The sequence below is a fragment of the Furipterus horrens genome, unplaced genomic scaffold (assembly GCF_987537825.1).
Source record: "Furipterus horrens unplaced genomic scaffold, mFurHor1.1.pri manual_scaffold_11, whole genome shotgun sequence".
NCBI classification, from domain to species: domain Eukaryota; kingdom Metazoa; phylum Chordata; class Mammalia; order Chiroptera; family Furipteridae; genus Furipterus; species Furipterus horrens.
The window spans coordinates 75,664,488-75,685,390 of record NW_028327181.1 but is presented as its reverse complement, the minus strand read 5'-3'; the positions used below and the strand labels follow the sequence as shown (position 1 = coordinate 75,685,390).

The 20,903-nt window shown below is 55.2% G+C and overlaps 1 protein-coding gene across 2 annotated transcripts; it reads left to right on the top strand.

Moving 5' to 3' along the window:
• Positions 1-482: 482 nt before the first annotated feature.
• On the top strand, positions 483-19,044 carry NGFR (nerve growth factor receptor). 2 transcript variants are annotated; one of them, XM_090291005.1, is made up of 6 exons: positions 483-659; positions 7,350-7,491; positions 10,735-11,094; positions 14,575-14,827; positions 16,010-16,170; positions 16,827-19,044. In XM_090291005.1, the coding sequence occupies exons 1-6, from the start codon at positions 582-584 to the stop codon at positions 17,126-17,128; spliced, it is 1,296 nt and encodes a 431-aa protein (XP_090147131.1). In that variant the 5' UTR covers positions 483-581; the 3' UTR covers positions 17,129-19,044. The 2 variants fall into 2 exon arrangements, with proteins under 2 accessions (XP_090147131.1, XP_090147130.1); XM_090291004.1 differs by having other exon boundaries at positions 16,010-16,182.
• Positions 19,045-20,903: the final 1,859 nt, after the last annotated feature.

The following is a 20,903-nucleotide window of genomic DNA, read 5'->3' as shown; positions in this document are numbered from 1 at the left end:
AAAGGTAGGGGTAGGAGATGGACCAGAAGATGAAGGGCAACGCAGGCAGTGGGCATCTTGCTGATAAAAGCGGAGCCGAGCACCAGAGAAGAAGCTGAAGCCAGATGCTGGTGATGGATGGCAGAGGAAGATGGTTAAGAATGACTCCTACGGGTAGGCGCAGTCGGAGGGGAACGGCAGCCGCCCTGGTCCGGAGCCCATAGCATACGGGACAGACGTGCCCTAGCACGGGCCGGGCACTTTGGGTACCGGGGCGAGGTGGGGGAGCGGCTCTGAGGGCCAGGGCGCGAAGAAACGGCAGCAGGGCGCGCGGACACGTCTCCCCGAGCACCCTCCCTTCCCCTCCTCTCCCCTCCCGGAGGCAGCGTGGGGGGGGGGGGCGGGCGCGGTTCCGGGGGTGGGCGGGTTGGGCGGGGAGGAGGCGGGGCCGCCGCACTAGCTTCTCCCAGCCCCTCCCGCCAGCAGCCAGAGGGAGCGGAGCCTCAGCCAGCTCCAGGGGGCGGGTGCTGGAGCGCAGCGCAGCCCTGTCGGTCTGCGGAGCGGACTAACTGGAAGCGGGGCGCTGCCTCGGGAGGCGGAAGATGCGGGCAGGTGCCGCCGCGGGCTGCGCCATGGACCGGCCATGCCTGCCGCTGCTGCTGCTGCTGCTGCTCCTGGGGGTAAGTGCTAGCCTGAGGGGAGCCCACTCCCTTTCCCGGACCGGAATCCCAGTGGGGTCAGGTTTCCTCGAGGGAAAACAGTACAGAGCGTTGGGGTCCCAGATGCTGGGGATGGATAGCGGGAGAGGAGCTCTGATGCTAGGATCCACGGAGGAGCGTCTGGGGTTCTCAGGGCGCAGAGGAGACCCTGAGATCCAGGATAGAGATGCGGGCCGGAGGTGCGCACGGAGGCGGGTACTCAGGTACATGGGTGTGTGTGTGTGGAGGAGCTGGGAAGGGTCTCTGAGGAGGGGGTCCTTGGGCTCTTGGATGTCTGGGTTTTTTGGAAGAGGGCGCTTGAATGCCTCGATCTCAAGGCGACTTTTCCCCTGAGCTTCTTGATTTCTGGAGGGTCGTGGGATGGGACCCCAGGTTAGAGAAGGATGAAGAATGGGACGGGGACTAGAGATGTGAGGGGCGATCGGGGCTGGAGACAAGGGGATGGAACAATGGGGGAGGAGGCTGAAGCGACAGAGGGGACCGGGCATCGGACAATGAGGACTGGCCAGACAATGGGGGGGAGGGGCGTGGGAAGGAGAGCTTCACGGAGTGGGGGTCGTCGGTTGAAGAGACAGAAAGTGAGTTGGGGAGAACTGAAAAAAGACAGTGGCCAGGGAGGTAGAGAGATGGAAGCAAAATGAAAGAGGCCGAAGAACGAAGAACAGACCACCCTAAGGTGGTCGGGTCCCCGTGGGTCCGCCGACCCGACAGTACCGAGAGAGCAGAGGAATAGACGTTTCCCACTTCTGTCGCACGCTCCTTCTCGCGGTCTCGCCCAGTCGGGGAATTGCGCTGGGGATCCGAGGCTGGGAAGGGAGCGCCCACTTTGCCGTGGTGAACCCGTTCCCTGATTCCCCCACGACTCACGGGCTGCTCCGAGGCACTTATGCTCGCTGTTTGAAGCAGCGCAGCAGACAAGAAGGGATGGAGTGGGCATTGTCTGACCGGATCTGGCCGCCGCCAAGTCTCGGGGTGCACAGCGCCGGGACGCACCAGACAGGGAACGTCCGGCAGCGCGCAGCCCAGGGTCGCGCAGGCGAAGGAGGCCCATAGGGACAGGGGGCGCTGCGGTGCGAGGGTAGTGCCGTCCGCAGCTGCGGGCGCCACTGGGGCTGCGCGCTCGCCTCTCATTAAGTTAAGTGACCCGAGCGCGGCCGCGCCCGCAGTTCTCCGCTCCAGCGCCCAGGCGGATCTGGATTCCGCTCGCACTGCGCCCAACTTTCGGATAAGGACGCTGAGCACTGAATGAGATAGAGGCGCTCAGACGCCTCGGATTCTGTCTGGGCAAAGGTCTGCGGGTCATCTTAAGCATCTAATCTGCCAGGCGGTTCTAACAAGATAATCAGGATTTGTAACCTGATGTGTGGCCATGAACGGGGTGCCCTGGAAGGTTTGCCAGTGAAGGTGTCCTCACTCTATCTGCCACCTTCATCTCTCAGCTGCGCATCATGCTCCCAGATCCCCGTTGTACAGATGTGGAGAGTGAGGCTCTGAGAGTTGAAACAACTTGGCTGTGATCCCACACTTGAGTGCCCCTCACCTGATTCCCATCTCTGTACTGCCCATACCTTTTAAGGGGACAGCCCAGCGTCCCAGCTCGGAATGAGAGCTGCATTTCTCAGCGGGGCTGGTTTGGCACCATCCCGAGTCAGGCCAGCAGTGTCATATGGAGGCTGGGTGAGCAGAGGCCCTCTCCGGGCGCTGGCCCCCTTTCCGAATCGGCTTTCTCCGGGGATTTGGGACTGACTGATCGCAAACCTGCTAACTCCGCGTGTTAGAGATGCTTCTCTCAGGGAAGAGGAGCCGGGAGGTGGGATTAGGGCGGAGAGTAGTGTAGATCCCGAGGGGTGGGCTCCGGACCGGGGCCAGAGGGAGTTTCCCCCAAGCAGAGAGGAGGCGAAGAAGGAGGAGAGCTGGGCGTGGAGGGCCTGAGGACTGAGGAAGGTGGACTCCCCGCAGAATCTGCCGCCAGCAGCCCCTGCGGCTCTCGCTTCCGCCTAGCCGCAGCTCTCTGCGGGCTGGCTCTGCGCACCGCGGCGCTCCGAGTTTTTCCTGGGCCTCAGCGAGAGAGTGCTGAAACCAGAGCGCGCATCCCGGCGGGTCCGCTGGCGGGCCTCGCCGGTAATGGAGGCATTTTGTCATTCAGACGTCTGTAACCGGAGCCGCCGGGCTGGCTAATGCGCCTAATAGGGATGCAGTGAGGGCAGCAAATGGGAGAACGCAAGCAGCCGTGTGGGGGAGGCGGCTTTCGGAAGGAAAGGGTCCCTACCCGGCTGTACCAGCCCGGTCCCACTCACGCACACAGATTCTTTCCTGGGGGTAAAGGGTGAGGAGGCGGGAATAATAAAATTGGTTGAGTGCCTACTATGCACTGCCCTGGATAATTTCGTTTGCGTTATTTAATCCTTATAAGGTCACAGCAGAGTAAATTTAGTTATTCCCATTTTACAGTTGAGAGAGCTGAACCTCCCAGACTTTCAGGCACAAAGCCAGGCTCCCCTAGTCAGTGAGTGCTGGAGCCCTTGGAACCCAGGATGCTTGGCTTGGAGCTTACTCTCTCCTCGGTATGCCAGCCCCTTCTCCCTTGCAGATCACTACTAGCCCTGGAGATTACATCCCTGTCCTATGCCCTTGGTGCCACAAGTTTGGAACTGAGTCTCTTGGCCCCGTGCAGAGTCCCTGCCCCTCAAAGTCTTCACACAGCACATCCTCAGCAATGAGCTCTTGTCTCCTAACCCAATCTGAGCCCCTATCTAAAGGGATGGGGTGGGGGCATGTGTTAGTTAGTGCCTTCCCTGGGTTTGCAGAGACCTCAAAAGAGCCTCCACATATTGAAAAAAATCTCGAACACCATGGCGGTCACTAATGACTCCATTCACCTAAGGAATCCTTTGCCAAAACTGTTGTGAATGGTTAGGTTTCATCACACTGAAGCATTCATATCAATTTCTTTAAACTATTTTGTTGTGTTTTCTATTTTGTCTAATTAAAAAAAGATTTTTAGATTTTTAAGTCAATTTATCTAAGGGTACTTGGTTTCTTGAAAGCTTTGAAATGGCAAAAATAAAATGATTGCAAACATTTTCAAAAATGAGATGAGGTCATTCAATCAAACTGGAAATGAGTAAGTGTAATAAATGTAAATTTCAGGCAACTGCTTCTATCATTTTGGTAAATTGGCCATTTTGGAGCAATTAGCCTGATTCCTAGTCATCCCTCCTGGCTTCCCAAGATTGCCCCCACTTGAACCAAGAGAAGGTGTGGCAGGGGCCAAGCATCAGGCCACTTAGCAGAGTGACTTCAGTGAGCTTCTGTTTCCCCATCTGTCAGAGAGGGGATGAAGGCATTCCCTCAGTCTTTTTCCCTCAGTATCTTGTCTTCTGGACTAGCTGTTTGGGGTGACATTTCCTCTCTCTCATGGGACTGTGGTTTCCCACAGACATCAGGGACCATGTCTCATTGGAAACTCCTATTTCATATAATATTCAGTAAATAGCTGTTGAATTATTTCACTTTAGGGAAAGCAATTACCCATCCTCCTTTGGTCCCCAGGCCTTCCTCAGACTCCCTGGTAGCTAAGTCGTTCTTTATATCTATCCTGCTCCCTACTCTTAGATGGTGTCTTCTTTTAGGGGGATGATTAAACTCTCCCCTCCCCCTACCTCCAAACTAGGCTCGACAGTTCACTTTCTCAAAGACAAGACACTCCTTTGATACCTAACATTTATTCTAGTATACACCAGACACTATCCTATTATACACCAGACAGATTTGCATAAATAATTTCACTTAATTTTTACAGCAACCCTGAGCAGTAGATACTAGCACCCAGTGTTTTAGAAGGGAAAACAGGCTCAGAGAGATTGAGAATTCACCCAAAGTAACATACTATTAAGTAGCAGCTCTGCAATGTTTTAAAAATATATTATTTATTGATTTTAGAGAGAGAAAAAACATCAATTTGTTGTTCCACTTATTCTCCTCTGTGCCGTGACTGGGGATCAAACCCCCAGCTTTGGGGTATCGGGGAACCACAGTCTAATCAACTGAACTTCCCAGTGAGGGCTGCAATGTTTTGAAATAGGAAACAGATCAAACACAGGAAACACATGGTCTCTAATTAGGTGGCCTCGATTTCAAATGTAAGACTTGGGAGAAGAGAGGACCATGGACTGCAGCAGGGGAAGCAGGCTTCGAAGAAGAGGGGTTTGTACAAGGCTGCCACCCCACCCACGACTACTGCAGACAGATCCCCTCAGCTAACCGGAGCCCAGGTCTTTACTGACCTTAACTAACTGGAACACAGCCAATAGCCACAAGAGAAGCAAGAAAGACCTTGGAAAAAGAGAAAAAAGGGCTCCCAACGTGTACAAACATCTTACTCATTTATTTAATGCTTACAGCAACCCTATAGGTACTGTCATGACCTAATGGGGCACAGAGAAATTCAAAACTGGTCCCAGATCACCTGGCTCTAAGTGACAAGCCAGGATCCAGAGCCATAGAGGCCGCTGAGGACAAAGACGGTAGAGCTCTCACTTTTTACTCAAAGAATTGACCCCTCTTTCCTACACTCATTTTATACACTTTCCTACGGAAGCTAGTCACAGTTTCTAAAGATTCAATTAGACCTAATAGATTAGAATGGTGGGGGAGGGGCCCCTCAGGTCACACTCTGGTAGCAGCAAGAATTGACAACTGATATCTTGACAGGAAGGGAGGAGACAGAAAAAGTATTTTAAAACGCTGACAGGAGAACTCCAAGAAATGAAAGTGTGGTGATTTCGGATAAAGAACACAAGGGCTTCACTGCTTAGCAGCTCGGAATAATCGCTGGTGTAAATATTGAGTCCCGAGTCATGGAGAAACCATGAAGATACATTCCAGAGTCAAAGCACAGTGCAGCCACCACGGTTAAAATGAGGAATATTAGGTGATCAGAGCAGCAACTCCTTGACTTGTGGGAAACTTAGCCATCCAGAAACCAGTCCCCCGTAGTTCTATGAGGTCCCTGTTTGTGCCAGGTCCCCTATCAGGCCCTGGGTCAACCACAGATGGGCCCTCAGGGAGCTGACAGTCCAGTGGGGGACCCTGTAAAGTGTCAGAGTAGACAAGACTAGTCAACTGGGAAACCGTGTAGCAGGGCAGCTCTGCCTGATCTGCAGCGGTGGGGACACAGGCCCACTTGAGGAAGTGATAGTTAAGCAGAGCCCTAAAAGGATCAAAAGAAACCCAAACAGACCCTTCTGGAATCTCACTCGCCTCCTGGGGGAAAGCCTGTATCTGGGACTCCCCCCAAGACTTCTGGTCTGCACATGTTCCTAGCACTGTGTTCCTGCTACCTGGGAGGAGATGGTGGCAACACCCAAGGTCACCCTCCTATGCTGCCTGCACCCTCCCTGCTGGTCTCTTGAGGACCATAGGCTGCCTCCTAGACGAATCCCATCTGTCCACCTCCTGCCTCCACCTGACCCTGGGGAGACTTCAGGATATCTTAAAGGACTGGAATGAAGGGAGCGTTCTTGGCCGTGATCTGGTCAATGGGGACGCAGAGGAATGTCCAAAATGACCTTTAATGCTCCCCTCTGCTCCCATGACCAAACTGAGAGCCCATTCTTCCTCTCAGTATCAACTGGGAGCTGCGTGGTCCGGGGCCAGGGAAACAGGCTTGGGGGTTTTATTAGACATGAAGTTTTTTTCTAAGGAAGAGAAATATAAAGCAAGCTGCCAGCAGCCCCTCCCTCTAGGGAATCTGGTGCTAAATCGTTCCATCCATGAGCAAAGATGCCTCGGCGGCAGGAATCTGACTCCCCTTTCCCCTGGTTCCAGAGCTGTTCCCACTGGCTGCATGGGGGGCAGGGATGGGGGAAGGCTGGTGACTGGAAATCAAACCCTGGCGGAGCATGACTGCTAGGTGGTGAAAGCCACCACTTTCTAATCAGTGATAACAGGCAACCCTTTCTCACATCTTGGCGCTTGCCTGTCCGGCTGCTCTTTGCTCTGGCCCTGAGCTGTAGCCCTTTCTATCTGTGTGGAGAGACAGAGACTCAGAGAGGGAGAGCAGGGAAGGCCAGAGCTCCCAGTGCAGAGGCAGGATTTGAACCCAACATCCCCGCCCCTCTGTTGAATATACAGTATGCGGAATGGTAGGATAAAGGACCTGGAGCAGAGAGAGCTCTGCTAGCCCTTGTTAGAGAAAGGCTCCGCTCTGAGTAGATGCAGTCCTGCAGGTGTGCAGCTTAGTAAGGGGCATTTTGACTAAATTTCAGCTCCCAGTTGCCCCCTTGGCTGGAAGCCCTGTGCGAGCTGCAGCCTATCCAACCGTCCCTGAGGTCCCTATCTGAGGGCCCTCTGCTGGGCCTCAAGCCGCTGTCCCCATGTGGTGTATCCTTGAGGTTCCAAGAGTTGCTGTAACCCCAAGATGAAGTTTGCAGAGGGTCAGCATGGGAGGCTCTGCAAGGGTTGCTGACCCCCCCCCCCCCCCCGCAGCCTTTCTTCCTGCCAGCTTTGATGTGCCTAATACCTCTGTGGTGAGCTCATCTGGGCCCAGGTGGTTCCAATAGAAGGCTTTAGGAGGGGATGTTTGATCCCTCAGAAGATACTCCCTCTCCTTTCTCTTGCCAGTCTGACCTTCTGATCCCCCCCACCCAGGTGTCCTTTGGAGGTGGCAAGGAGGACTGCCTTACAGGGCTATACACCCACAGCGGGGAGTGCTGCAAAGCCTGCAACCTAGGAGAGGGCGTGGCCCAGCCTTGCGGAGCCAACCAGACAGTGTGTGAGCCCTGCCTGGACAGTGAGTAAAGGGTGGCAGGTGGGGGAGAGGGGAGAGGAATGGAAGGGAGGAGCCAGGGGCTGGGGAGGAGCCTGTCCAGGAGAGGCCTTACAAGACCTCTGCCTCCTGGCAGAGTCTCCCTCCCACTAATGTATGGGCACCAGAAGTGGGTCTGTTGCAGGACAGGAGGCAGAGAGGGAAAGCTGAGAATGGATGAGAGAGGTATGCAGAAGAAGGAGGGGAACCTGATAGGGGATCCCAAGGAGGGGGGAGCCCCTTCCCCGCCCCCAAGCAGAGAAGCCTGGTAGCGAGTGCGGCCAGGTGGGAGGAGTAGCTGATACTAAGACAAGCTAAAAATATCATCTGCACTGCAAAATCAATGGCTGCCACTTACCCTCGGTGTTTTGGAGGGGGAGGGGAGGAGGATCAAATCCTGGCTGCCCTGGAAACTGACCTTGGGGGATCCTAGGAGGGTGTGGCTACCCCTCCCCCAAGGCCAACTGTTCTCCAGCTTTAAGGAAGCAGAGCTTTCCCGAGGCAGCAGGGATGGGGGTTGGAGTATGGTAAGGATGTCCTTCTTGTGGGGTGATGTCAGGTGGGAGAGGGGAGAGGGCCATTCTTACCTGAGATTTCCTTCGGAGGAGGACAGAATCCTGTCTTCCAGGGCTGCTGGTGGAGGGAGGGCGACAGATGGTGGGGCTGGGATCTGAATTCTGTGCGCTTTTGAGTCCGGAGTCTCAGCTCTGAGGGATTTCCAGCCTCAGTTTATGCCTTCAGGCTACAGGCTCAGTATTCTTTTCCTGACTCTGCCCAGAAACCTTTCCTCATTGCCAACAGTCAGATCCTGCCTTCTACCTGGCACTCAAAGGCCATCTGAGGGCCTGTGGCAACCATACTCTATTCTATAATCATGCTGGGAACAAGGGTACAGGAACTGGGAACTCTTGAACCCACCTGCCAGCCTAGTCTCACTCTGGACACCTCCCCACCACCATATTAACACCTGCGCACCTTTCCATCCTTCAGGCAACTCCAGCGCCTTGGGGTTCCCAAACACACCGTTTCCCTATCTCTGCGTTTACGAATCCTATAACTCCATCCCCCAGCAGAGGGATGTCTAGGACTGGGTGGGGAGACTGGACATCCTGTAATACCTTGCCATCTGGCCCCCTGCCCTGGCCTAACAGGGTTTCCATCTCAGGGAAGGGTTGACCAACTATTGCCTTCCCCGGCACCTCCCGACATTGCCTCTCTTATTTCCTAGACTCCAGCCCAGGGCCCTCCTCCCTGGACCCAGGATGGGACCAGGCTCACCTTCTGTCAAAGCAAAGGGTAGGGTAGAAGAGCCTGGGAGTGGAAAGTTCTGGAATCTCTGGGGAGGGGGAGGGGAGGTGAGCTCGGAGCTGGTGGCAGGAATCCTCCCTCCCATTTCCTCTGTCTGTTTCCCTCCTTTTCCCTCCGCCCTCGCTCCCCACCAGCTGCATTAACAGGCCGCCTTTACAAGCCCACTTTATGGAATGGAGACCCCAGCGGACTTTCCCTCCATCCTCCAAACGTTTCCATAAGGAAACCCATTAAGCTCCTGCCTTCATTCTCTGCCAAAAAAGACCACATTTTTCCCACCCCCTAAAACCCTCTCCCAGGAATTTTCTGCATTTTCCCATGAGCAGGGCCCTGCCTTCCTTCCTCTCCTGGGTGACTGTATACCCACCCCCCTGCCACATGCCAACCAGATAGGAGCCTCTTGTTTGTTTACACTGGAAATCCTGCCTTTCTGCTGTCTGACTGTATCTCTGCTACTAAAGTTCACCATACTCATCATTGCCCACCCCATGGGGCCCAACCTTTATAGGATCCTTGCTGTGTGTCAAGTGCTTTACAGGGGAATTTCACTTATTCCTCACCACAACCCTGTGAGTGAAGATAGTATTCCCTATTTTACAGAAAAAGAAAAAGAAACAAGAAAAAAAAAAAAAAAGAAGAAAACAACTCAGAGGTTAAGTAAAACACCCAAAGCCACACAGCTAGTAAGTGATGGAAGCAGTTTTGAATCCAGATCTGCCTGATTCCTAGGAAGAGAAATACAGGGGTCCCTCTGCCAAAACTGACTGTCTTCTCTTCTTCCCCAATTTCTTTCCCTTTTACTTCTGTTTTTTTCTTCTTGGCTTCTCCACTCCCTCCCCCAAGACAATGACCCAGTGTTCCATCTTTTCTCTGCGGTACCTTTAGAGAAGGTTAGATCAGACCCCACAACAGGCCTTGATTTCCCTTTAATGAGATGCTACTCTCTCTACTCTTGCTTCCACATTCAGAGCAGACCTTCCCTGGTTCTCAGGTTGCTAAATCCCTGCTCTTCCTCCCCTTGGAGCAAGGATGCATCATCCTCTTGGATTCAAATGGCAGGAGTTCCTGACTCTGGGCTGGGAGGGGTGAAGGAGATTTGCTCTGTGCCTCCTCTCCTCTGCACAAGGAAGAGAGGACCCTGGCATCCGTGGTGTTCCTCCCCTTATCCTGGAGCTCACGTCCATTAATTAAGAGAGCATGAGTTACAATGGAGCTTGCAAATCTCCCCTTTATGCCAACTGGAAGGGTAGAGGACGATATATACAAGTCCTTATTGCTTTCTAGCTTCAATCCCTCCTACTGTACCTGAACTTGGCTTGCCAGGATTCCCATCCCCACCCTCAACAGCCAAGCCTTTCAGCAGCGTGGGGGAGCGTCATGGATGGGAAATTATGCCATCTAACCCAGTTACTCCCATTCAGGCCACACCTGATCCCCTACCTGCGGAAGGGCAGCTGAGGTGGGAGGCTCCTGGGTTCACAACCCAGCTCTGGCCTGCGGGGGAGGGCTGGGTGGGAGCCATGCTCAGATTATTACTTAATCTTGCTGGGAACAAGGGTACAGGGCTCAGAGCTCTCTTAAAAGAATTTGCCAAGAAATTTACCCGCTCCAGCGGGGTTACCCTGCGGAGCCTCAGGGCCATTGCTTCCGCAACCTGCAGCACGGGGCTTTTGATCCTCTTCCTCCTAATCAGCGCACTGCCACAAGCTTTTATAGGCCTGGACTCAGTGGCCGAGGGCAGAGGGTGGGAATCAGTGAGGGTGCGAGGCTAAATGAGGGAGTCAGCGCCCTGACGGGTGGGTGGAGGACAGAAGGAGGACCTGCCCTCCCTACCCCCCGCCCCCCCCCCCCACGACCCAAGTGCTAAAGGCAGGCGGCTCAAGTGTGGGTCCGCAGCTCCCCCCATCCATTTGCCCTCAGGCGTGACGTTCTCCGACGTGGTGAGCGCCACGGAGCCGTGTAAGCCGTGCACCGAGTGCGTGGGCCTGCAGAGCATGTCGGCGCCCTGCGTGGAGGCTGACGACGCCGTGTGCCGCTGCATTTACGGCTACTACCAGGACGAGGCGACGGGCCACTGCGAGGCGTGCCGCGTGTGCGAGGCGGGCTCGGGCCTCGTGCTCTCATGCCAGGACAAGCAGAACACCGTGTGCGAGGAATGTCCCGATGGCACGTACTCCGACGAGGCCAACCACGTGGACCCGTGCCTGCCATGCACCGTGTGCGAGGACACTGAGCGCCAGGTGCGCGAGTGCACGCGCAGGGCCGACGCCAAGTGCGAGGGTGAGCGAGCCGCGGGCCAGCTGCAGGTTGGGGAGGGGCGCCCCCTGGGGGTCGGGAATGGCCAGACCCAGCCTTGAGCCAGCGGCCCCCCTCTCAAGAAACCTGTCGGAGGAAGTGGCTTCCACCCCTCACCAAAGGCCCCCTTTCACTCTTTCCTCATTTGAGCTAAGTGTTTGGAAACTCCCAGGCCGAAGCTACTACATTCTAACTCATTTTCCAGGGCTTTATTATTCTGGGGCTGCCAGTTGGGGATTGGACAGGTGGCAGGTAAACAGCTGTAAAGTGGCCACTGTAAGCAGAGCACAGAACAAACATATTTGATCCTTGACGCAGGCTTTCTGAACTGGAAACGGGGCTGGACGACCCTCAGGAGTTGAGACCCTTTCACTCTGAGGCCATGGTGCTTTATGCTTTGGGACTTAAGATTCACCCTGTGACTTGCTATCTGAGTGATGTTATCCTGGACCTCAGTTTCCCCACTGGTCATATGGTTACTAGTGTTGTTGTGGGTTAGAGAAGGTGGCTGGTCCACTTCAACTTGTAGTATCTGGAGTGGGGTCAACAGTAATTTTACCGTTTAGTCAAGGATGAAGTTGGACCCAGGGAACACTAAGGAGGTCGTGGGGGAAGGGCTTTTTTCGGTGGAGGAAGAAGGGGAGTGGCAGGAGCCCAGTGCTGAGAGGCAGGGTGCATGTGGAGGCCTCAGCTGCTGTCCCAGGGGGCTGTATATGGGAGTTGGGTGTACCCACCTTAGCCAGGCACAGGTCCGAAGGGGGTGGCGTGATTCCTGGGATGGGAGAAAGAAGCACTGTGGCAGTCCGAGAAGAACAGTTTTGGTCTCTGGTTGGTGATATCTGTCTCAGGGAAATGGGTGGGCTTTTCCACTGCAGGGAGAGGTTGACGGTGCCTTTATGTTCTATCTCCAATCTGACACTGGCTCCCACACAACCATGCTTTCCTTCCACCTCCTGTGATCTCTGGCTCAGGGGGTGCAGGTTGGAGAGGGCTGTTAGGTTGGGCCATGGCCAGGTGTGTGTGTGAAGCTTTCAGTATTGGGGTGGGGGCTGGGAGGATTGGGGTACAGAACATGGTGGTTCTGGTGGCAATTGCCCTGGGCTAGGGGACAGACAAGTGGTGTCAGGCACAGGGTAGAGCAGGGAAGGAGTTTCAGCAGCTGGCAACGGGCAGGCACTCAGCACAGTTCCGTGGGCAAGTCCAGACCAGTTGGTGGGGGGACTTAAGGGCACGGTTAAAGCAAAGAAAGGTGGTGGCTGGGGGAGGGGTGGGCTCTACTGTTTTGGGGTGTTCACAGATTTCTCCCAGATAGCTACCCAACTTTCCCAGCCACCCTGAGAGAGGAGGGTACCTCTGAGGCTGTTTATCCTTGTCCCTCTGCCTCTCTTTACTCCAGCCTCTGAAGGGTTAAATGTCAGCTCTGGGGCAGAGGGAACATTTCAGGAAATGGAATTTGATTCATGGTTTGGTTGCCCCCTTCCCCTCCAGTGCATTGTACTTTCTTGCATATATATTTCAGGTGTCAACATGGTGACTCACCCACCCTTGGGGCAGAAGCCGCCTCCCCTCCCCCCATTGCCCTAGTGAAATTTGGATTTAGGAAGAATAGCCTGGTCTCTATTTCCACCCCCAAGTCTGACAGCTCCCATTCCGGAAACAGCTGTCAGGACCTGCCAAGGGCTTAGCAGGTTGGAATGCTAGTGGACACAGCCACATCTGGATCTCATCCCCCCACCTCCCCCATCAGATGGTATTGGAGAAATGTGGGGAAAGTGCCCTGGGCAGCTCTGTCTTCAGCCTGGTCTGTCCCTTGCCACCCTGTCTCAGCCCTTCCCCACTGCTCTAGAATCTCTGTGGTGGCCTGACTCAGTGCCATACCTTCGGCCTATGTGTTGGAGTCTGCCCCTGGGCCCAGGCTGCTCCTCTAGCTGACCAGTTTCCTAGCAGGGCAAGAGGAGACCCTCCCCAGTCTAACACCCGATTGGGGGCTGCCAAAGGCAGGCCTATGTCTCCTCTACTTCCCACCCCAACCCCTCAACCCTCTCCTAGGACTGAAATGGCAGAGGGGAGGGATGGGGCTGCCTCCCCAATGCCAGCCAAGTGGATTCCAGAATCACATCTGGGGGCCTTACCCCTCAGAAGGTGCTGAAAACAGGGTCTTTGAAGCTTTTTTGTCTTGAGCCAAGGAGGCCTAGAACCCAGTGGGCAGCTCTGACTCCAGCTTGGGTGGGCAAACTGGGAGCTAGGTGGGGCTGAGCTAAAGAGCAAAATGCCTCCCCCATCACCCCATGGGCATGTCCCATCTACTTTCCCTCCCAGCCCTAGGTGTGGGAAGTGAGGACAGACAGAGTAAGCAGCTTTGCCTGGACAGGTACCCTCAGGCCGTCCAGAGCTCACAACCCCAGGAACTGCCCCCAGTTGGGTTGACAGAATGGAAAATTCTACCCACTGGTGCCAGGAGGTAGCTGGGTCCCCTGTGAGAGGCTGGCAGTACCCAGCTGGCATGAGAGGGCCTAGGTGGGTGGCCAGACACAGTCTCCTTCTCCGAGGTGCTGGGCAGTACCTGCTTCGGATGCCCTCTCCATCAACAGCCTGCTTCCTGCCCAAGGAGGGTTCTGGCTACTTGATACTCTTTTCTCTGGGTGGCAAGATTAGATGGAATGAGGGCCACACAGGGCAGGAAACAGGCTAGCCACTGTCCAAGGGTTGGCTGGAGAGAAGTAACCTGTCTAGCCTCCCCACCCTGCCCAAGCCTAGAGCTCGGACAGCAGAGACTGGAAAGGAGGCTGAGTGCCAGCTCTGGGGAGGTGGGATGGAACAGGGTACCTGGGTATCCTGATCCTTCCTTAGGACAAGGGTAACTGGGGCCATTGGGACAACCAAGGGCCAGAGAGGTTACAATATTTCCTAGAGTGATTCCAGCTAGAGGCTTCCCGGGGCTTACTCACTCTTCTTTGTGTATATACCTTCATGCTGGGTTCTGGGCCACTAGGGGAGGCAGAACAGTTTTCTATGTCCACAGCTACCCCTGAGATGGAAGGGAGCTCAGAGACCATCCCCTCCCCTCTTAAAATTGTTTTTCTATTACAGTTGTCCCATTTTTCCCCCTTTGCTCTCCCCTGCTCCACCTACCTCCCCTCTCTCCCTAGAGATCATCTCTTTTAGGAGCCCCATTCTATGGACAGGGAAACGGAGGTCCTGAGAGTTGAATGGACTGATCCAGAGTCATACAGCAAGTCAGTGACACAGCCAAGGGGGACTTAGGTCTCCTGATTCCCAGGCTCTTGCTCTCCTCCATCATTATAACATCATGCACACATTTCCAGCCCTCACCCATATGTGTAACACCTGGCACATGAGCACCTGGAGTGGGCTGGGGACTCTGGAAGAAGTGCTGGGTGGGTCAGATCATAAAGGGAGGGGCTGAGGGGAGTGGGCACTCAATCCTGTCGCCCTTTCTCCCAGAGATCCCTGGTCGCTGGATTACACGGGCCACACCCCCAGAGGGCTCAGACAGCGTGGCCTCCAGCACCCAGGAGCCTGCGGCACCTCCGGAGCAGGACCTCGTGGCTAGCACAGTGGCAGATGTGGCAACTACAGTGATGGGCAGCTCCCAGCCCGTGGTGACCCGAGGCTCCACTGACAACCTCATCCCTGTCTACTGCTCCATCCTGGCCGCTGTGGTTGTGGGCCTCGTGGCCTACATTGCCTTCAAGAGGTGAGAGCAGGAATGGGGAGAGAGAGAGGGACCTTTGCTCTCATGGTGGGCTTTCCTGTGACCTTGACCTGAAATGCGCACACTCTTTTAACTCGACCCCAAACCAAGCTCGCCCTCACTCACCACCAGCTGCCTCACTCCAGGGCATGGCAGGTCAGCAGGCGGTAGGGAGGGTGATTGTCCGTGTCCTGTCCTAGTCACTACCACCCCCCATTCCCATGCTGTGACTCCGCAGCCCCCAGCTGCACACAGAAAGGTCACTTTACCGGCTGCCTCTGTCGTTACTCCCTGAACCCCATTGACACAGTTACCTATATGCACGTGTCTCTTCCCTCCCATGTCACACTTGGGAAGCTGTGGCATCCACCTCCAGAAACCCAGGGTGTGGAAGAACCCCCAGAAAGCATTTTACATGTTTAAGTGCATTTTTCATTCTTAATAAAACAAACACCAAAGTAATATTACGCTTGTTTGGGAAAATACAAACAAGAGTAATGTCCAGATCCTACCCTTTTTGTCATCAGAATCTGTTTGGAGCCTTTCCACCCATTTTCTGTGCATATATAAATACATGTACATAAAACTTTCTAGGTATACGCAAACACACAGGTATATATATATATTTTTTTAGCATCAGTGGGATCACACGACACATATTCTACAACTTTTTCACTAATCTCCCTCAGGAGAGCTTTCTTTGGGACATACAAATTATCTCATCATTTGTAACCACTCATTCAGTAATCTGGATGGATCATAATTTATTTAACCAGTCTTCTATTGATGGACTTGGTTTGTCTTCTGTTTTTCCTCAGTGCTCATAATAGCAGAGGAAGGCCTTGTACTGGATGTGTTCTGCACACACGTGCGAATATTTTATAAGGGTAGATTGCGAAAGGTAGAGTTTTAGAAAGTCATTTCTGTATGCGTCATTCATTCCGTGAACATTTACTGAACACTTGCAGTGGGCCCCGAGCCCTGAGTACCCCTCTGCCCTCACGATGCTTTCGGTGTCGGCCAGGGACAGCTATGTACAGAAAGGAGAACCTTAGCTACCATGGCTGGGGCTACAGCTGGGCACCGACCATGGCCCTGGTCCCCACACATCAGAGCCCAGGTGCCTTAGCCACATGGCCAGTGTGGCCCCTCCCCTCTGAGGCTGGGCCTGTCCTCTGGCTCCAGGTGGAACAGCTGCAAGCAGAACAAGCAAGGAGCCAACAGCCGGACTGTGAACCAGACGCCCCCACCCGAGGGAGAAAAACTCCACAGTGACAGCGGCATCTCTGTGGACAGCCAGAGCCTGCATGACCAGCAACCCCACACACAGACGGCCGCGGGCCAGGGTGAGCTGCAAGGTGGGGAAGGGGATGGGGGCAGGGTGATGAGGAGTGATTGAGATTAGACTGTAGGAAGGACTGCCAGAGAGGCTGGTGATGGCCGCCTCTGGGTAGAAGGACAGAAGATGGGGTGAGGGAGACCTTTCCTGTGGAGTGACTTGGGAAATGGAGGATTTGACAAATTGGAGCATCTAGACTCATCAAGCTAATTGTCCCCCCTAAGGCTAATTACTCCCCCAAGTGGCTGCAATTAGCCTCCTGCCCTGGACTTTTAAGGAACAAGTAGTTAATTATGTCCCCTGATTTTAGTGGCCCATAGCCCAGCTCCAGGACACTTGCTACAGTTGAGTCTGGGACTTAAAAGTCCTGTCTCCTCTTCTGCTTTAATTGCTGGGGGTTGGGGAGAGGGGCTTCGGTTAAGGGGAGAGTGCCGGAGCTGTGGGTGGAGAGGGCCCCTGGCCCCTCCACTGCCTGGCCCCCCACCCAGGACCTCATCTTGGCCATCCTTCCGGCAGCTGTAGGTCCTGGAGGCCTCCCCAGATTGGGAGGAGCAATGCCTCAGCCCTTCTCGGGTCTTGTCCCACGCGCTCAGGCGCACTGCGGCGGGGAGTGGGGAACAGGGCCTGGCGGGTAGCGTCTGACTTCCCTTGGGTTTTTGGCAGCCCTCAAGGGGGATGGAGGCCTGTACAGCAGCCTGCCACCTGCCAAGCGGGAGGAGGTAGAGAAGCTGCTCAACGGCTCTGCGGGGGACACCTGGAGGCACCTGGCAGATGAGCTGGGCTACCAGCCTGAGCACATAGACTCCTTCACCCATGAGGCCTGCCCAGTTCGGGCTCTGCTTGCCAGCTGGGCTGCCCAAGACAGCGCTACGCTCGACGCCCTCCTGGCTGCCCTGCGTCGCATCCAGCGAGCTGACATTGTTGAGAGCCTTTGCAGCGAGTCCACTGCCACGTCCCCTGTGTGAGCTGACCCTGGAGCCCCTGCCCTGCCCCCACTCCAATGACTGATGCTCCGGCCAACCCCCATGGGCCAGTGTCAGAGCTGAGCTCCTCTGGGCAGGGCCCGGGAACCCTGGCCCGTAAACCACAGCCCTGTCATTGACCCCTTGTGGCCCCATCGCTTCTGATCACACTCCCTCTCCAACGCCAGAAGTGCCCCTCCTGCCTCTCCTGCCCTGCCCCTGCCCCCTCACCACCTCCAGTCTTCTACTCCTCCTCCCCACACTTCTAGATGGGCCAGCCCCTCCAAATGAAGCAACTGTCACACCTGGAGGGCTGACACCAGGTATGGTGTTGGGGGTGATGATAAGGCCCCAGAGAGACTGAGGACCCAGAGCCATGGACTTGACACTGTGAACTTTGGGAACAAGGGAGCATCATCATGGCCTAAACCCTCCCTCAGCCCCCATCACGTCTGCCCTCTGGCCTAAGATGAAGAGGATCATAAGCTTGTCAGAGCTGAAAGGGGGGTTTGAAATTAGTCCACCCCCCTTGTTTTACATACAGGACAGTGAGGCTGGCCCAGAGGGAGGCAGTGACTGGCCCAAAGCCACTCAGCGATAGGGCGGCCAAATGTAGGCTGGATTTCTCTGAATGAGGGGCACAGGCTTCAGGTTTGCTTAAGAGCTGGGAGAGGAGGGCCAGGTGACCCTCTGAGAAACGTCTTGCAGCCAAATCCGGTCCACCCTCCACCATCTCCAGGCCTGTCCACCCCTGTGGAGATGGGATGCTTTACCCAAAGCCTGGTCCATTGATCCAGCATGACTCAAGTCAGGTTTGGAGTTTGTGGCAAGGGGTGCTGCATCCCTCTTCCTGCCCCCCTCAGGCATGTCAGTGTGGCACCTGTGGTGTGGCCCAGTCTGTAGGTGCCCTCCATCCCTGCCCTGTGTTGGCACAGATCCAGAGTCAACAACACAGGCAGAACTGGGGGTCAGGGGCTGAGGATTCCCCCACCCACAGCACAGACACACAGACACACACAGGATGAGAAATCTTTTCTCCACAAGTTCCTTCTCTTAGGCTGGGACCGGATCCTGCCCGGGGCAGCTGCCAGAGAAGCATCCCAGGGAATTGAACTCTGCTCGCTGACTTCCCTCGCCCCCGGGTTTGGCGGGCCAACGATGGTTGAGGCTTGAGCTGGCGCCTGTCTTCCAAGGGCCTGCATGGGGAGGAATGCTCCCCACATCCTCCCCTTCCCTGAAGCCGTGGGTTTGGCTGGGCCCAAAGTTTGCAATGAAGAAAAGTGGACCAGTGTGGGAACGCAGCAAGAAGGAATGGAGTTAAACTGTAGCCAGCCCCTAGACTGTGTCCCGAGTTTAGAGGACCTTACAAAGGACAGTTTTTTCCCTAGCTTGGTGCCAGGAAGGGGCCTGGAGGTCCCTCCCGGCCTGTTCTGTTTTGCTTGATGTTGGAATGAGTGGCTTCCCTGTCTATTTAGCATGAACGAGCCCAGAGCAGGGTGTGCACTGACAGCCACCCCCTCCCCTGCCCAAGGTTCTCGCAATCCCCCATAAGGGACTGGGAACCTCGTATATAGATGGCATTTCTTTGACCTCAATCTGTGATGGGAGGAGGAAACTCACCTGCTGGCCCCTCACCTGTGCACCTGGGAGTGGGACAGAGTCTGAGTGTATTTATTTTCCTCCCCTGCAGTTGGGAAGGGGGTTGGGGGTGGCAAGTATGTTTTAGCATGTGTTTGGTTCTGGGGCCCCTCCTGCCTCCCTTTGGGCTGAGATGGAACCCCTGTGGCCTCCTCGCCGGGGTCTGTGAGCTCTGACTCCCTGACACCTTTCCCCTGCATCCTGTGTAATCATTTCTTGGGCCCTCTTGAAACTTACACATAAAACATAAATGATGAACATTAAATAGCAAAGAAAATTCATGCAGTGGTTTTATGGAAAGGCACGTGTTTTAGGTTAGCAGAGGCTGTATGTGTCACAGGGACCCAGGTATAATTTCCAACTCAGTTTTTCCTGTCCTGTTTCCCCCCTGCACACACACACACACCACCTAGAGAAGTTTTAACAGAAATCCAGCAAATTCACATGTACAAGCCACGGAGTTAAATTATGTGGGATAGGGAAGGAGTGGGGGCCCTTTGACCCCAGATCTTGGAGAGGGAAAGTGAGAATGGCCATGTAGGAAGCCATCCAGCTATATTTGACCAGATGTCAGAAGTGAAACTGACCACAGGGGAGCCAGAGGCCTGCAAGAAGGGCCAGGTCACAACCCTGCAGCTCCCAGCCACCCACATGGCCTGAAAGACTCTCCCCACCCCCACCCCCACCCCCACCTCGAACACATGCACAGCACAGGGTTGGGCTCCAGATGGCCTGGAGGAAGCCTGGCTGGCCCGACCTGGAGTTAGGCAGGCTTGTGGTTCTCCCAGGCAGGTCCCAACCCTGGCTCCTGCCAGCCTGGCTTTGATCCCTGCCTGGCCCAGGCCTGGGAGCTCCCTGGGCTGCAGGGTTCCGGGCCCCAGGCCTATTCCTCTCCTCGAGGCTGGCCAGGCAGCTTGTCAGAGCTGCTCAGCCCCTGCTGATCCCTTGGCCAGGTCCCCTGATGGGGCTGGCTTGTGGTAGTTGGGAAAAGCACAAGAGGCTTGCTCTTCCCGGAAAGAAAAACAAACAAGCCTTCCTGATCGCAAAATCCTGGGTGGGGCCAGCTGAGGCCCTGCCAAAAGTAAGGCGTGAGTTGGAGGCACAGCTATCTTCCGTCTTCCACTCCCAGACAGGGAGGGCTGTGAGGAAGGTGTATTTGAGTGGGGTGGGTAGCTGGGAGAAATGACCCTGGCACTTGGATAGCACCCAATGTGCAGTGTGATGGCAAGATGGCCTCTGTCTTGAGGGGGTTTCCCATCGGTGGGGAGACACAGTCCCAGACTTGAGCGTACCTCCAATCTGATGAGAGAGGAACCATTTCTGTCCTAAGGGAACCCCGTTCTGATGGGGACACACCTCTAATTTGGTGAAGGAGAGCCACTTGCTGCTGCGTGAATAAGGGAGACACAGGTCCTTGCCTTCAGCGATCTCATATTCTTGAGCGGGAGATAGCAGGCAGGCCCTGTACGGTGGCCACGCCAGGGGTGAGTGGGAGGTCCAAGCCCAGACCCACACCTACCAGGCGTTAGGGAAGGTTTCTTAGAAAAGGGACATTGAACCTGAGTCCTTAGGGATGAGTGGAATCAATGAGCTGAGGGGGGAGGACAGTGTTCCTGGCAGAGAAACCATTTCAGCAAAGGCCCTAAAGAGAGAACACCCAGAGACTGAGCTCAGGTCAGTGGGGCCAAATGGGGAAGGGCTTATGAGGAGACATGCTAAGGCGTCTGGGCTGCATCCTCCGAGCACTGTGGAGCCACTGAGGGGGTGTAAGCAGGGGCTTCCACAGACAGATGTGCAGGTTAGAGGGCACTAGCGCTGACTGAAGCGTGCAGGGCGAGGGTGCGGCAGGAGAGCCGGAGGCAGAGTCAGTGGTGACCTAAAGGAAAGAAGGGGCCGCAAGGATGGTGGAGAGAGCTCAGAGCACACAGAATGGGGTGAGGGGCACAGGGGTGACTGACTCTGGCCTAGGGCTCCAGGGTGTGGGGCAGAAAGCCTTAAAGACATTGTCCTAGAGATTTGAGCACGCACCCCTCAGCCCCACCGAAGTGTGGAAAAACCCTGTTTGCCTTTCTTCAGCTTAACCTCACCCCTTTTTTTCAGTTCCTCCGTGAGGGTTAATGAAAATGCTTCATGAGCTTCC

Bases quoted from the DNA above. Each gene is read 5' to 3' on its own strand.
- NGFR (XM_090291004.1), top strand. From the start codon at position 582: ATGCGGGCAGGTGCCGCCGCGGGCTGCGCCATGGACCGGCCATGCCTG. The intron at 660-7,349 runs GTAAGTGCTAGC...CCCCCCACCCAG, and splicing joins TGCTGCTGCTGCTCCTGGGG to GTGTCCTTTGGAGGTGGCAA. The intron at 7,492-10,734 runs GTGAGTAAAGGG...ATTTGCCCTCAG, and splicing joins GTGTGAGCCCTGCCTGGACA to GCGTGACGTTCTCCGACGTG.